This window comes from Cetorhinus maximus, chromosome 3 (assembly GCF_964194155.1).
Source record: "Cetorhinus maximus chromosome 3, sCetMax3.hap1.1, whole genome shotgun sequence".
NCBI lineage: Eukaryota > Metazoa > Chordata > Chondrichthyes > Lamniformes > Cetorhinidae > Cetorhinus > Cetorhinus maximus.
The window spans coordinates 156373537-156390370 of NC_135881.1; the positions used below are offsets into that span (position 1 = coordinate 156373537).

General features: G+C 42.4%; 1 protein-coding gene across 1 annotated transcript in view; it reads right to left on the reverse strand.

Annotated features, from left to right (window-relative positions):
- myo10 (myosin X) overlaps positions 1-16834 on the reverse strand; it is a 345458-nt gene that overhangs the window by 11490 nt on the left and 317134 nt on the right. Inside the window, exons 34-37 of the mRNA XM_078539144.1 lie at positions 15105-15228; positions 13329-13626; positions 5984-6188; positions 5511-5647 (exon numbers count right to left, since the gene is read on the reverse strand). Coding sequence (XP_078395270.1) covers positions 5511-5647; positions 5984-6188; positions 13329-13626; positions 15105-15228 — 764 coding nt within the window. The remainder of the gene's footprint in view (positions 1-5510; positions 5648-5983; positions 6189-13328; positions 13627-15104; positions 15229-16834) is intronic.

A 16834-nucleotide genomic window follows, 5' to 3' on the forward strand; every position in this document is an offset into this window, starting at 1 on the left:
CAAAGTTAGCCAGTGGGATCACAACCCAAGTGCTAACCTTGCATTAGTTTGTGGATCAGTGGGAGGTCACCTGTTTTGCATAGCTCAGGCGGATGCATAACATACATGGGTGCACCTCTATCATGCACTCTACTTGTTGGTCAAAGGCTGCTCACCTTCCTTGGACCGTACAGTCACCATTGTGAAAGCCAGTGTGTCTGACATTCATCCAGCACAAAGGACTCCACTATAGGCCCAGAATGAGAACTCCTGGCTAAAGTAACCCTCAGAAGCTCCCACTACAGTCATTTACATTGGAGGAAACTTCCATAAACAACAGAGATTCAAACTGCCATTTTAGCTTCAGAGTTACAGTGGGACAAAACTAAAAACCCTGTGGGATTTGGGCTCCATTGTATTATAGTTGAAGCTTGACTGACACAGTTATAACACTGATACGAGGTTAACCTCCTAAACCATAGAATGTTAAAATGGTTACAATACAGAAAGAGGCCATTTGGCCCATTGTGACCATGTTGGTTCTGTGAGAGCAATTCAGCTAGTCCCACTGCCCTGCCTTTTCCCCATAGCCCTGCAAATCATCTCACTTCAGATGATTATACAATTCCCTTTTGAAAGCCACGATTGAATCTGCCTCCACCACATTTACAGGCAGTAAAACAAAAGTAAAATAATGTGGATACGGGAAATCAGAAATAAAAACAGGAAGTGCTGGAAATATTCAGCAGGTTTGGAGAGAAAAACAGACGGAATGTGCTGAATTTTCGCTGATGAGTCAGGAAATTTCCTGACTGGACCTTCCCATCTCAAGCAGACCTGTTTCCATATAAAAGTATTTTTGCTCTGGGGAGGCAGGGGGTGAGATGGAGTCAGGCCCGCCATCTCCAGAGGCAGGTCTGAGGCTGCAACGGAAGTGGGTGGATGGCCAGGCTAGCAGGCTAGAATGCTCGCCTCCATTTACTGGGACAATGGCTCAGCTTTAATGTCAAACGTCAGGCCCTCAAACCCTCACCACCCCCACCCACCCCATCCCACCTCCCATACCACCTCATATGGCCCTCTCAGATCTTCCATGTCACCCCATGTCCCTTCAGGCCTCCTATACCATCACATGACTCCTCTATGTCCCTCATGTATCCTCCATAGCCACTCACCAAGTAATCACTATGGGAAGACCTCAGGATGTCCTTGTAACGGATTAAAAGAATAAGCTTCTAACTATCTGAAAAACACTTATTCAAAAAAAGCCTTCCAAAATAAAATTAAATCCCCTCAATTGCTCAAACTTTGTTAAGAAAAATCTACTTCACTGACTGCATCAAATACAGCTTATCCTTTAATAACTTGTTAAAAGTGTCAATGAAAATGTTTATACAGCCTACTGCTGTGATAAGTGAAACTCAGCCAAGCATACATATTGGCCCCAGCTACCAAAACAAGCCATTCTAACTTTCAGACAATGGAGTCTTGTAAAATTGCAGAAACAGATGCCTAAGATTTTTTAAGCTACACCAGATTGTCTGTCAATTGATGCACTCCTCTAACTGACAGTTATTGGAAGTTTTTTTTACACTTTTAAAGAGTTCTTGGCTTTTACATAATTTCAGATCATTACCACTAAGTCTCTCAAGCAATGTTTTCTTTCGTTTTGAATGTATAAGAGCACTTATCCCAAGGGAAAAGGACTCCGACACATGTCAATATTTTAAAAATTGCTAGTGAATGTAATGGTCAACTTAACTTTGCGGGACAGAACTCACTGCAGTGAAATATTATAATACAGCATCTAACTTTCAAAACTAAAAGATCAGATATTATTCCAAAGTCTGTCAATGGAGGAATTCCAGGACCGGGTGACTTTATTTTCTCATTTCCCACTTGGGACTGGAGGTCCTTGTGGCTCACATCTCCTAGGAGAGGTTATGAACCATGTATATTTACCAAAGGGGCCTGACTCCACATAACACGTGGAAAGGAGGGGTTGAACTGCTCACCCCCACAGTGCTGCCAGCAAGGGTGAGAGTGCGGTATACAGGAAGGCTATCAGCACCCTTAACTCGCACGAGCAACAATAGACAGAAATGGGATTGGAAGCGGCAAGCCTGGAATTGGGACCGCCTGCTGTTTTTAAATAGCTCCCGAGTCGACCCGACTCAGCAAAAATCCAGCCCGATGTTTCAGTTCAAGGTGCTGTTCTTCATCTTTCAAATAGATACTTTCCAGCCTTCTGGATGCAACATTCAGTTCAACAATTTCAGACTGTAAACTCTGACCCATCATTTTGTTTCTCTTTGTTTTTTCCACATGTGCTGGTCTTAATCTTGTTTTTCATGTTTTTGCTTTCGGACACAGCTGTTCATTGCTCTGCCAATCACACCTACTCTGGACAAATCTTTTGTTTCTTCACTACGACCATTACCACTCCCATTGCCTTTTGCATCATGATGTCTTTTGTCATTTGACCTGTAGCCTATCATAGGCCTTCCCTTTTGTTCTTCCTCCTCCACCCCCTTTCACTTGCTCAAAGCCTCTTACATTTCTATCTTCCTTCAGTTCTGAAGAAAGGTCTTTGACCTGAAATGTTAACTCTGTTTCTCTCTCCATAGATGCTGCCAGACATGATGATTATTTGCAGCATTTTCTGTTTTCATTACACGTTCAGGCAATACATTCCATATCCTAATCAGTTTCTGCATAAAACAATTGTTCCTCATGTCACCTTTGGGCTTTTGCCAATCAAAATTTATGCCCTTTGGTCCATCTGCCAATGGGAACAATTTTGCCCTACCTACTCTACCCAGCGCTCTCAAAATTTTGACTACCTTTATCAAGTCTCCTCTTAAACAAGGAGAACAGCCCCAGCTTCTCCAATCTATCCACGCATGGAAGGCTGAATGGTCTACTCCTGCTCCTATTTTTTATGTTCTTATGTTTTTATGATTCTCATCCCTGGAACTATTCTCATAAATCTTTTCTGCACCATTTTCAATGCCTTCATGTCCATCCTTAAAATGTAGTACCCAGAATTGGAAACAAAGTCAAGTTGAGGCTTAATGGTTAACTTTATAAAGATTCCTCATAACTTCTTTGCTTTTGTACTCCATGCCTATGATTATAAAGCCCAGGATTCCATATCCCATATTAACTACTTTCTCAATCTGCCCTGCCATCTTCGATTTGTGCACATATACCCCTCAGGTTCCTCTTCTCCTGCACCTCATTTAGAATTGTATCCTTTATTTTATGTGGTCTTTCTGCATTCTTCCTACCAAAACATTTCCCCTCACACTTCTCTGCATTAAATTTCATCTGCCACATGTTCAGATATTCCACCAGCCTGTCTATGCCCTCTTGAAGTTCATCGCTCTCCTCCTCACGGTGTACAATGCTTCATTGTGTCCTCTGTAAATTTGAAATTGTGCCATGCACACCCAAATCTAGGCCATTAATATAGATCAAAAATAGCAGCGATCCTAACACTGACCCCTGAGAACCAGACTATATAGTGTCCTCCAATCTGAAAAACAACCTTTCACCGATAGTCTCATTTCGTGTCACTTTGGCAACTTCATATCCCTGCTACCACTGTCCCTTTTATTCCACAGACTTTGCTGGCAAGAATATTATGTGGCACTTTTTTATTTTTGGAAGTCCATGTACATCACATCAATTGTGTTACCCTCATCAATTCTGTTCGTTACCTCATCAAAAAAAAATCAAATTAGTTAGATTTACTCTTAACAAATCCATGCTAACTTTCTTTAACTAATTCCCCATTTGTCCATGTGACTGCCAATTTTATCCCAGATTGTTGTTTCTAGAAGTTTTCCTGCCACTGAGGTTAAACTGACTAGGCTGTAGTTGCTGGAGTTATTCTTCCCCTCAGTAACCTCAGATGCATCTGACCTGGACTTGGTGACTTAACAAGTACAGTCAGCCTATCTAATACTTCCTTTTTATCAATTTTAGCCCATCCAGTGTCTCAACTACTTTCTCTTTCCCTCCACTCCAACAGCATCTTTTTCCTTGGTAAAGACAGATCAAAAGTACTCAGTTATTACCTTAGCCATGCCCCCTGCCTCCATGTATAAATCCCCTTTCTTGGTTCCAACTCCTTCTTTTACTATCCTTTTAGTATTTATATGCCTATAGAAGACCTCTGGATTTCTTTTAATGTTGACTGCCAGATGTCTCACTCTCTCTCTTTGTCATTCTTATTTATTTTTTCACTTCCCCTCTGAACTTTCTATATTCAACCTGATTCGCATTTGTATCACCTGACATCTGTCATATGCACCTTTTTTCTGTTTCACCTTACTCTATCTTTTCAGTAATCCAGAGAGCTCTCAATTTGTTTGCCTCACCTTTCTCTCTCCTGGGAATGTAACTTGATTGTACCCGAGCTATCTCCTCTTTAAAGGCAGCCCATTATTCAGTTACAGTTTTGCTGGTCATATTGCAATCTAAGTGAGGTCATGAGCTATATCAGTACTTTATGACTGAATATGCTCCACAGACACAAAAGGAGTCATTTTAACTCCTACATTTGGGTTGGTTCGGACCAATTGTGGAATTAGATTTTAAGACATTGAAATATGAACCCAATCCATCTCAAACCAACCCATTTTCCATTTTAATGGAGGGGAGTTGAACGATGAACAACCTAACCTCCTCAGGAGGTAAGTCGGCCATTGAAGGAAGCTACATGCCTTTATTTTAATTGGATTTCTATTATCATCCTTGGGCTTCGGGTAAAATGAGCAATAAGGGGTGGATCCACATTTACAAAACAGTTCGAGAGCCAGGAGCAGCAGGAGTGTTTAGGCCCAACAAGCTTACCCTGTAAACCATCCCCCACCACCACAATTTCCCCTGATCCACTCCATCTTTGCCCTCAATCTCCGACCTCCACTCTGCTCTCTCCCCATCCACCATGATCCCCTCTGACCAATGTTACCTTTAAGCAACCCGTTTCTGTGTCACAAGTTGGACCAGTAAAATGTTGCCATGTAAAATTTTTTTCAAGTGCCCGTGTAGACTGCTCACAACAAAAAAGGTTAGAAAATTGCCTCTGATCCTCCCAACTATAGTGTATACAACCCATAATCTCTACCCCAACAACCACCTAACCTGCCTGCTCTTGGGCTGCAGCTGTTTCCGGAACATTCCCTGCAGGCTGTCAATCTGGCAGGGAACTGGGTCTTAAAAAGAAAATACATACAGCATAGAGTTAAAACTCCCACCCCAGCTCTGAAAACCTGCCCCAGGAAATACTGGGGCTAAGGGGTTTTCTGGCTTATATGATGGCTCTTTCACAATAAAGGCAAGATGGACTTGTCTAAAGCTTTGCAGCACAGTAGCAGTTGAAACAACACGTTGTAGGAATAATCACATACTACATTCCACTATAAACTGATTGTAATGAAATCTGCTTTGACATTAGATGAAGGAAATCAGATTCTCCTGTAACTTTATAATTTATTTCTGGAAGAAAATGGGCTTGCACTTACTTCTCAAATTTTGCCAAAACATCAGCTACGACTGTTCTGCTTTCAATTGCTTTATCGATAGCACCTTTATGTTCAAAAAGAGCAAACATATTTCTACTGTCCTCCATGGCCAGTCCACGAATCAACTTCTCAACAACCTGCAAGAACAAAAAATAAAGTTTGCTTTCTTTTTCCCCCATAATCCATTATTTTGAATTTTGCATTTTTATTTTTTCCCATTGCTAAAGGGGTGGTGAGTCTCCCTACCTCCTCCTACCACATGGTTTAGACAAGGGCATTTTGTGGTGGGCTCATATTTACATTGTATAGCCTGCAGGAACACTCCTACCACAACAGCTAAGATTCAGACATCATGCACACCATCCTACCAACTTGTGCCAAGGCTCATTAATGTTCAAAATCATTTAGGACTATGTTGGATCCCAACACAAAAAAGTGAACCTGACAAGCTCTGTTCTGTTGTGAAACCTTACCTCCCCTGCAGTTGTATGAGAATTAATTGTGATTTTGCAGGAACCTCCTCCATGGCAATAAACTGTAGAGGTCATTTCTTGCCTGCTGATCAAGGTTATTATTTCTTCCCGAGAAGGCACATACTCCCTGGTTTTAGTTTTCTTCACTGATTCATATACGAATACTGCATACTTCTCCAACTCTCCTGGAAATTGGTCTCGTATCCTAGATACAAAACCAAATTGTAATAGTTGAGTCATCCTGTGCAGGTATCATTATGACACTGTTTCTGGATGTGAGCTGTAAACAGATCTACAAATGAAATATGTCAAATAACTAAACTTCTAAGCACTCCCAATTAAAAAACATATGAAGGTTCATATGATTTCCAGCATCCGCAGTAGCTTTTAGCTTTTTGTTTATATGAAGGTTCATATTACTCATGTCAGTGTAGCTTACAGTTTGCACAAGTTCAACATTTTTATCCTTATCCTTACAGCACTGAAGGAGGCTGTTCAGCCCATCGTACCTGTGCTGGCTCTTTAAAAGACCAGCCATGCTTATTCCTACGTCTATGCATTTTGTCCATAACCCTGTAAATTTCTGGGTGTTGACAGCATGCATGTGGAAACTGACGCTTGTTTTCAGATGATGTTGTTGAGGGGCAGCATGTAAATGAGAAGTAGAAGAGGTCCAAGAATAGATTTGTGTGGGATACCGGAGATAACTTTGCTGGAATGTGAAGTGAAGCCACTGATGCTACAATTAGATAATTAAGGGTAAATGCAAACCCACCCAGCTGGACAACAGTGGAGAGGTGTTGGAAGACAATGGTAATATGGCCAACTGTGTAAAAGGCTGTTGGACAGGTCAAGAAGATTGAGGAGGGAGAGTCTGCCTTTGTCACAGTTACATAGGATGTTAAAAGCAAAAAACTGCAGATGCTGGAAATCCAAAACAAAAACAAAAACATCTGGAAAAACTCAGCAGGTCTGACAGCATCTGCAGAGAGGAATACAGTTAACGTTTCAAGTCCGAATGACCCAACCGCCTCCTCTTCACCATGGATGTCCAATCCCTCTACACCTTCAACCCCCACCAGGATGGTCTGAGGGCTCTACGCTTCTTCCTCGAACAGAGGCCCGAACAATCCCCATCCACCACTACTCTCCTCCGTCTGGTTGAACTTGTTCTCTCACTGAACAATTTCTCCTTAAACTCACCTCACTTCCTCCAAATAAAAGGTGTGGCTATGGGTACCCGCATGGGCCCCAGTTATGCCTGTCTCTTTATGGGGTATGTGGAACATTCCTTGTTCCAGTCCTACTCCGGCCCCCTCCCACAACTCTTTCTCTGGTACATTGATGACTGCTTTGGTGCTGCTTCATGCTCTTGTCTGGACCTGGAAAAATTTATTAATTTTGTTTCCAATTTCCACCCCGCCTTCATTTTCACATGGTTCATCTCTGACATTTCCCTTCCCTTCCTTGACCTCTCTGTCTCAATTTCTGGTGATAGGCTTGTAATGAATATTGGTGGACAGTCTATCAACTCCCACAGCTACCTTGACTACAGCTCCTCACACCCCGCTTCCTGTAAGGACTCCACCCCATTCTCTCAGTTCCTTCGCCTCTGTCGCATCTGTTCTGATGATGCCACTTTCCAAAACAGTTCCTCTGACATGTCTTCCTTCTTCCTTAACCGAGGTTTTCCACCCACGGTGGTTGACAGGGCCCTCAACTGTGTCCGGCCCATCTCCCGCGCATCCGCCCTCACACCTTCCTCTCCCTCCCAGAACCATGATAGCGTCCCGCTTGTCCTCACTTACCACCCCACCAGCCTCCGCATTCAAAGGATCACCCTTCGTCATTTCCGCCAACTCCAGCATAATGCCACCACCAAACGCATCTTCCCTTCACTCCCCCCGGTGGCATTCCGCAGGGATCGTTCCCACCGGGACACCCTGGTCCACTCCTCCATCACCCCTTACACCTCAACCCCCTCCCACGGCACCTTCCCATGCAACCGCAGAAGATGCAACACCTGCCCCTTTACTTCCCCCCTCCTCACCATCCAAGGACCTAAACACTCCTTTCAAGTGAAGCAGCATTTCACTCGCACTTCCCTCAATTTAGTCTATTGCATTCGCTGCTCCCAATGCGGTTTCCTCTACATTGGAGAGACCAAACGCAGACTGGGTGACCGCTTTGTGGAACACCTTCGGTCTGTCCGCAAGCATGACCCAGACCTCCCTGTCGCTTGCCATTTCAACACACCACCCTGCTCTCATGCCCACATGTCTGTCCTTGGCCTGCTGCAATTTTCCAGTGAAGCTCAACGCAAACTGGAGGAACAGCACCTTATCTTCCGATTAGGCACTTTACAGCCTTCTGGACTGAATATTGAGTTCAACAACTTTAGATCATGAACTCTCTCTTCCATCCCCACCCCCTTTCTGATCCCTCTTTTTTCCAATAATTTGTATATATTTTCCTTTTCCCACCTATTTCCATTATTTTTAAATGTATTTCCATCCATTGTTTTATCTCTACCTTTTAGCCTATTTCGATCCCTTTCCCCCACCCCACCCCCACTAGGGCTATCTGTACCTTGCTCATCCTGCTTTCTACCCTTAATGTCACCATTAGCATATATCTTAGCTAACATCACCACTGTCAACACCCCTTTGTCCTTTTGTCTATGACATCTTTTGGCAATCTCCACCCATCACTGGCCCTCTATCCAGCTCTACCTGTCCCACCCCGCCTTAAACCAGCTTATATTTCACCTCTTTTATATTTTTCCTTAATTCTGATGAAGTAATTCAGACTCGAAACGTTAACTGTATTCATCTCCGCAGATGCTGTCAGACCTGCTGAGTTTTTCCAGGTATTTTTGTTTTTGTTTTACATAGGATGTTATTTGTGACTTGGATAAGAGCAGACTAAATAGTTTGGTATTGGAGAAACTGACTTGCAGGGGTGCAAGGAAAATTGTGCACAAATTTGGGGGGCAATAACATGTTCAAAGGCTTTGGAGAAGAAAAGGAGGCTTGAGATGGAGGTGGTAAGTTTGCATGGATGGAGGGAACCTGAGAAGAGAGAACTGTGAACAATAGTTACTAACCACTGATCAACCAGTACTCAACACTATAAGTCATAGGCCAGAGCTTTCTTCCCCCCCTTCCCCACTACCCTAGACAGGAGAAAGAGGAAGAAGACACCTTCTTTTAAGATTTATTAATCCATAGCATGTTGATAAGGGTGGCATTCATTGCCAATCTCCAAAAGCCCTTGAGGTGGTGGTGGTGAGCTGCTTTCTCAAACCACTGCAGATCATGTAGTGTACATGCTCTTAAGGTACTGTTAGGTAGGGAGTTCCAGGATTTTGATATAGTATATTTACTTACATTGAAGCCCATTTGCCACAGTTTTGCCTATTCACTTTTTTTAAAGTATTCATTCACGGGATGTGGGCATCACTGGCTAGGCCAGTATTTATTGCCCATCCCTAGCTGCCCTTGAGATGGTGGTGGTGAGCTGCTTTCTTGAACTGCTACACTCCATGTGGTGTAGGTACACCCACAGTGCTGTTGGTGGGGTTGGGGTGGTGGGTGTACCAAATCATATGGACTGCAGCGTTTCAAGAAGATAGCTCAACACCACTTCTCAAGGGCAATTAGGAATGGGCAATAAATGCTGGCCTAGCCAGCAAGGCCCGCATCCCATGAATGAATGAAATTAAAATGGACTTCCATGTAATCTCTCAATATCTCTTTGTAATTGTATGCTCCACCTACACTGCTTACAATATTGCCTAACTTGTGTCTTTGGCAAATTTGGATCTGTGGCTTTCTATCTTATCACCTCAGTCATTACAGTGAATAGTTGTAGGACTACACTTGTCACATCCTGCCAATTAAAGTACCTGCCCATTATTCATACTCTGTCTCCTGCCACTCGGCCAATTTTCTAATCTAACAATTTATCCTCAATCCCATGAGCTTCAACTTTAGCTAACAATCTCTTCTGAGGTACTTTGTCAAATGCCTTCTGGAAGTCAATATAAATAACATCCATAGACATTTCCTCATCCAATACTTTAGTCACCTTTTCAGAGAATTCAATCAGGTTTGACAGGCATGATCAACCCTTTACAAATCCATGTTGGATTTTAAGTCAATGGTGACCACCACCATTCTCCTCACCCAAAATATTGATGGCGGAGAATTTGGCAATAGTAATGTCAAGGAGAGCTGGTCACATTGACCCTTGTTGGACATGGTCAATGCTTGGCATTTTGTTACTTACCACTTATCAGCCAAAGGCTGACGGTTGTCCAGGTCTTGCTGCATGCAGGAACTATCACAATTAAAAGCTTGAGGGGAGGGGGTGGGGTTCTGAATATTTGATCAAAATGTAATTCAGAGTTTATTCAGGTTGTCTGCTTACAAGGTTAAATCTTGAAACATTTGCAGCACTCACCTGTGAACCACAGTACAACTCTCAAAACTATTTTACATTCCTTAAAAATTTCGAATGTTATGACAGAAGAATGGTCAACTTATTTTTTGTGATAAATTTAGGAATACTTCATTTTTAAGTCAAACAAATAGATACGTTACTCCTGTTTTATATATTAAGTACTTTGCTACCGGAAAAAAAAAATCACGGGAGAGGAAGGAGGAAATTAGCACAAGAGTTATCCTGAACAGAAACGCAGAATCACAGAATTGTTACAGTACAGGAGGCCATTTGACCCATTGTGTCTGCACCATCTCTCCAAATGGGCAATTCACTTAGTATCGTTCTCCTGCCTTCTCCCCAACAGAAAATAAATTTAAGCTGGCACTTGTTCTCCAAATGGATTTGCTGAAGTGCCTGAAAGGCAAAACAGCTGAATCGTTGGCAGTGGTGGGATGTGGCAATAAAAGTGATTTGATAATGATGACATTACAGGAAAACATTCCCACTGGATTATTAACTATGGGCAGAATTTTGCCCTTGGAGGTGGTGCTCGGTAGGGGCACGGAGCTGCCTCAGGGGGATGAAGCACTGTTTATAAAAAATAATGAAGAGAATAAAAATGTCATAAGACATGTCCCCTCATGTGACATGTTTTTAATTCAAGTGTGAAATTTTTAATTTTATTTTTATTTGCTTTTGGAAACTCATCCCGCCCGCGAATGAGATTTCCTAAAAAGTGCAAAGACCACTTGGCATTTTTGCCTGCCCACCAACTGTAAGGTTGGATGGGCAGAGTAAATTTGAAATTAATTACCCTTTTGAATGGCCTTAATAGGCCTTTCAATTGTCAGTGGGTGTGCTGCCTACTCTGGTGTGCGCCCGCCGAATGAAATATCACGGGACTATGCAATGATATCGGGATGCTCGCCCAACATTATCGCGTGTCATTATACGCTTGACTGGGTCGGGCACGCGCCCGCCCACCGAGCTCAATATTCTGCCCGATGGGTAGATTATCAATTGGTAAATTGGTGGTGAACTAGTTGGGAACAGCAGCTGGAAGAGGTGAGAGAACCACGCAGTGCAGTGCTTCATTAAAGCCTGAGGCCCACACTGAGCTAGTTGGGAAAGGGAGTGGGAGTGGGAGTGGACAGACCACTTTCAAATCAAGAGTTTGAACAGGAGCTATGTCACAAGAAAGCAAGTAAGTGATTGGTTGTTGAGTATTTCTCTTTTTTCTTTTTTCTCTCTCTAAACTAGGGCATTTGTTTAAACTAAGAACCAGGAAATGAAAAATTTTAATTGGAGCAAGTAAAAAAGGAAGTGAATTAATAATAAGAGTATTAGCACAAAGCAGTTTAACTTGAGTGCAATTGATTTTGGTAAGTGGGGGAGTTCGATGAAGTGGGGTTAAGAGTTGCTGCATGATATATAAAAAATAAGTATAACCAGAGTTAAATTAGAACCATGGCTGAAGTTACGTTAAAGACACAAAGCATGTAACTAAATTTAATAAATTAAACAAGGTTATTACCTAAGTTGAAAACTATAAATAGACAATTGAGTGATATCTTTGATTTGCTAATGTGTAATGAGATAGGATTAATTGATGATTTCATAGTAAAGGGTCATCCAGGGAAGAGCGATCATAGCATGATGGGATTTCACATTCAGTTTGAGGGTGAGAGACTTGGGTCTGAAACTAGTGTCTTAAACAGGGATTATCTGTGCTAGAGCCCCGACTATTTACAATTTCAAAGTTTGTGGATGACACAAAACTTGGAAGCATTGTGAACTGTGAGGAGGATAGTGTAGAACTTCAAAAGGACACAGATAAGCTGGTGGAATGGGCAGACAGGTAGCAGATGAAGTTCAACGCAGAGAAATGTAAAGTGATTCATTTTGGTAGGAAGAATATTGAGAGACAATATTAAATAAAGGCTACAAATTCTAAAATAGGTAGAGGAGCAGAGGGAACTGGGTGTATATGTGCATAAGTCATTGAGGGTGATAAGATAGATTGAGAGAGCACATTTAATAAAGCATACAGTATCTTAGGCTTTATTATTAGGGGCATCGAGTACACGAGAATGGAGGTTACGTTGAACTTGTATAAGACACTAGTCCAGCCTTTACAGGGGTATTGCATCCAGTTTTTGACAGCACACTTTAGGAAGGATGTCAAGGCAACGGAGAAAGTGCAGAAAAGATTCATGAGAATGATTCCAGGGATGAGGAACTTCAGTTATTGGAGAAGTTAATGTTGTTTTCCTTGGAGAAAAGAGGGCTGAGAGGAAATTTGGTAGAGGTATTCCAAATCAAGAGGGGTCTGCCCAGAGTAGATATGGAGAAACTGCTCCCACTTGTGAAAAGTTCAAGAACAAGAGAGCACAGGTTTAAAGTAATTAGTAAAAGAAGCAAAAGAGTTATGTAAAAAAATATTTTCATGCAGCAAGTGGTTAAAGTTTGGAATGTACTGCCTGAAAGTGTGGTGGAGCAGGTTCAATTGAAGCATTCAAAAGGGAATTAGGCTGTCATGTGAAAAGGAAGAATGTGCAGGATTACAGGGAGAAGGTTGGAGAATGGCACTAAGGGAATTGCTCATTTGGTAGGCTGGTGCAGACACGATGGGCCAAATGGCTTCCTTCTGCGTTGTAACAATTCTGTGATTCTGAGAGTCATTGAACATATTCAAGGCTGAGACAGACAGAATTTTGAACTATAGGGGAATCACAAATTATGAGGAACAGCCAAGAAAGTGGATCTAAGGCCAAGATCAGATCAGCCATGATCTTATTGAATGGCGAAACTCGCCGAGGGGTCATATGGCTTACTCCAACTCCTATTTCTTATATTATGTTCTTACTTTAGGCAACTAAATTGATAATATGGATTGTACCTTTTGAGGTGGAATTTGAGGTATCGTAGGATAGTGCGACTTGGCACAAATGTACAGCTCATGCAGGTAAGTAATTGCCAACAGCGCAAGTTGCACTCGCTCCCCGGCTGAGGCACTTTGTTTGTCTGTTTCACAAGTTGGCAGTAGAGCTCATCCCGTAGAGGTCGCAGATCTTGCCCAGTCTGCAGAATATCTTGTATTATGGGAATCGGATCAGAAGCAGATTCTATTTGGTGTAGAGAATTGAAGAGCTTGATGGCTTCATCCTGTAGAGTCGTGTAGCCTTTTTCTTTTAGCACTAGAAAGGAAAACAAACAGCAGAAATGTAAAGTTGATTTTTGTTAAGCCAATATAGTATCAGATGTGGAGAACCTAGCCACAAATTTAATTGTAAAGGGAAATATACAGACTCTCTGCTAATTTCATGATCCAAGGCCAAGGAGAAACGTTCTTGGGTCTGTATCCCCTTGCACTGGACAATATAGATGGAATGGATATTGGAGAATTGAATGAATCAGAGCACTTACCTGTTAAGGAGACTCCTCGCTTTCTTGTTATTAAAATGAATAGACAGAACATGTTGCGTGGAGTGCCAGCCATTTTGGTGGAATAATTAGTGCGTGCAGCTCCACATCAGCACTAACAATTGGAAAGTCAGCCCCCTTTAATGCAATTTTATTTATATGCATTTAAATTCTTCAGCTCCCTGAGGCAGCTCTCTGCCTTCAGAGAGCTTTCATTCCATGCTCACCCACGTTCGCGCTGACTTCAGCGCTCGCCCTTCTCCCACCCCAACCCCGACAGCGTTGAGCCTTTGAGCACGTGTTTCATGCTGGCTGGCTGTTAACTGGCAAGCCAGTGTGAAATTGCAGTTGGGGACCGATTGCAGTTGGGGCCCATTCCCTGGCCAATCCCCGGCCTGCCAATTGCACGCGCCTGTCGAACTAAAAATCCTGCCCTACGTGTAGGCATTAGAGAAGGTGCAGAAAATATTCCTGAGAATGGTTCCAGGAATGAGTAATTTCAGTTACGAGGACAGATTGGAGAAGCAGTGGCTGTTCTCCTTAGAGGAAAAGTTTGGGAGGAGATTTTATAGAGGTGTTCAAAATCATGAGGGATCTGGACAGAGTAGATAAGGAGAAACTGACCCATTAGCAGACGTAGTCAGAACCAAAGGATACCATTGAAAATGAATGGCAAAAGAATGAAAGGCTCCATGGGGAAAAACTTCTTTTATGCAGCAAGTGGTTAGGATCTGGAATGCACTGCCTGGTAGTGGAGACAGATTCAACTGCGGCTTTCAAAAGGGAATTGGATAAGCAGCTGAAGATTAAAAAAACCTGCCATGGCACAGGGAAAGGGTGAGGTAATGGGGCGAGCTGAATTATTCTTGCACAGAGCTGGTGTGGACTTGATGGGCCGAATGGCCCCCTTTTGTACTGTAGCCATTCTATGATTCTATTATTCTTGAGCATTTCCAATTTCCATTCGTCCATCATTGGCGGCCATGCCTTCCACTGCCTAGTCCGTAAGCTCTGGAATTTCCTCCTTAAGCCTCTTCACTTCTCAACCTTTCCTCCTTTAAGATGCTCCTTGAACCTACCTCATTGTCCAAGCTGTTGGTCACCTGTCCTAATATATCTTTATGTGGTTTGGTATCACATTTTGTTTGATTATGCTCCCGTGAAGCACTGGGATATTTTACTACATTAAAGATGTAGTAAATGAAAGAAATGAAAATTTTTCTGAGTTATGTAACAAGTTTTCCTTACTCACAATTTAAATTGATGTCTCCATATGGTAGTGGAAGAAGTGGCGAGTGCAGAGGATGATGTGTATAACGTAGAATTGGGTTCCTTTTGTAGATTTGTTCCACAACTTCAATATTCAGGCAGTTTTCCTGATGTATAGAATACAAACAAATTAAATGTCTTTCTACAGTTCCTGGAAACTTAGCTATTGGCTCATAGCCATGTTTTTTTTAGACTGTTATTACAGAGCCTTGCTCGACAGGAACATGGTTCAGAGATGCAACACTACAGTGTGTTCACCCTATTGCTGAGCTGTGCTCCTCCCAAGGAAGGCTTCGTGCTGAAAATGCAGAACTGCTGTACCAAGTTTGCAATGTTTGAATCATTGAAAAATGGAAAGGGATATTAACATTTTGAACGCTCTCCTGATGAGAGGTCCAGGTTATACCACAGCTGTAGAAACCTCTGGTTAGACCACACCTCGAGTAATTAATTCGGTTCTGGTCACCGCAACTCACAAAGGTTTTCCAATGGCCTTGGCACTTTGGTGCAGATTCACCAAAATGAATAGGTTAAATTATGAGGGCCAGTTGTACAGACTAGGTTTGTATTCCCTTAAAGATTAAAAAGTATTCCAATTAAGATGTTAAAGATTTTTAAAGGGTTTATAGGATAGTTAAACTATTTTCTCTGCTAAGGGGTGTCCAGAACCTTAAAATTAGAGCTCGGCTGTTTAGCGGTAATTCTAGTAAGTACTTCGTGAAGTTCCACTAAAGCATAGTGGAAATCTGTAACTCTTTCACTGCCAAAGTCTACACTTCCCAGCCCAAAAGACCTATTTTGTTAATTGACAATTTGAACATTGTGATCGATAGATTTTTGTTGGGTTAGTACATTAAGGGGTATGGAATTGATGTGGAGCTAATATAGAGCTCAGCCATGCTCTAATTGAATAGCAGAGGTTGAATGCCTTACCCCTGTTCCCATGTAAGTAGTAGGTAGCCTTACAATCCCAAAATTACAAAGTTCAAACCCTAGTCATTACAGCATTGGTTAATCTCAGCCAAAGCAGTAAAACTGCACTTGACAATCATAGGGGAGTTGCTCCAGTTTGGCATCCAGTGATCTATGCTGCAAAGAACAAAGAACAAAAAAAAGTATAGCACAGGAACAGGCCCTTCGGCCCTCCAAGCCTGCGCCGAACATATTGCCCGTCAACTAAAACATTTTGCACTTCCGGGGTCCGTATCCCTCTAATCCCATCCTATTCGTGTATTTGTCAAGCTGCCTCTTAAACACCACTATCGTACCTGCTTCCACCACTTCCTCTGGCAGCGAATTCCAGACATTCACTACCCTCTGCGTAAAAAACTTGCCCCACACATCTCCTCTATAGTTTTCTCCTCTCACCTTAAATCTATGTCCCCTAGTAATTGACTCTTCCACTCTGGGAAAAAGCTTCTGACTATCTACTCTGTCCATGCCACTCATCATTTTGTAAACTTCTATTAAGTCGCCCCTCAATCTCCGTCGCTCTAGTGAGAACAATTCGAGTTTCTCCAACCTCTCCTCATAGCTAATAACCTCCAGACCAGGCAGCATCCTGGTAAACCTGCTCTGCACCCTCTCCAATGCCTCCATATCCTTCTGGTAATGTGGTGACCAGAATTGCACGTAATACTCCAAGTGTGGCCTAACCAAGGTTCTATACAGCTGCAGCATGACTTCCCAGCTTTTATACTCAATACCCCTGCT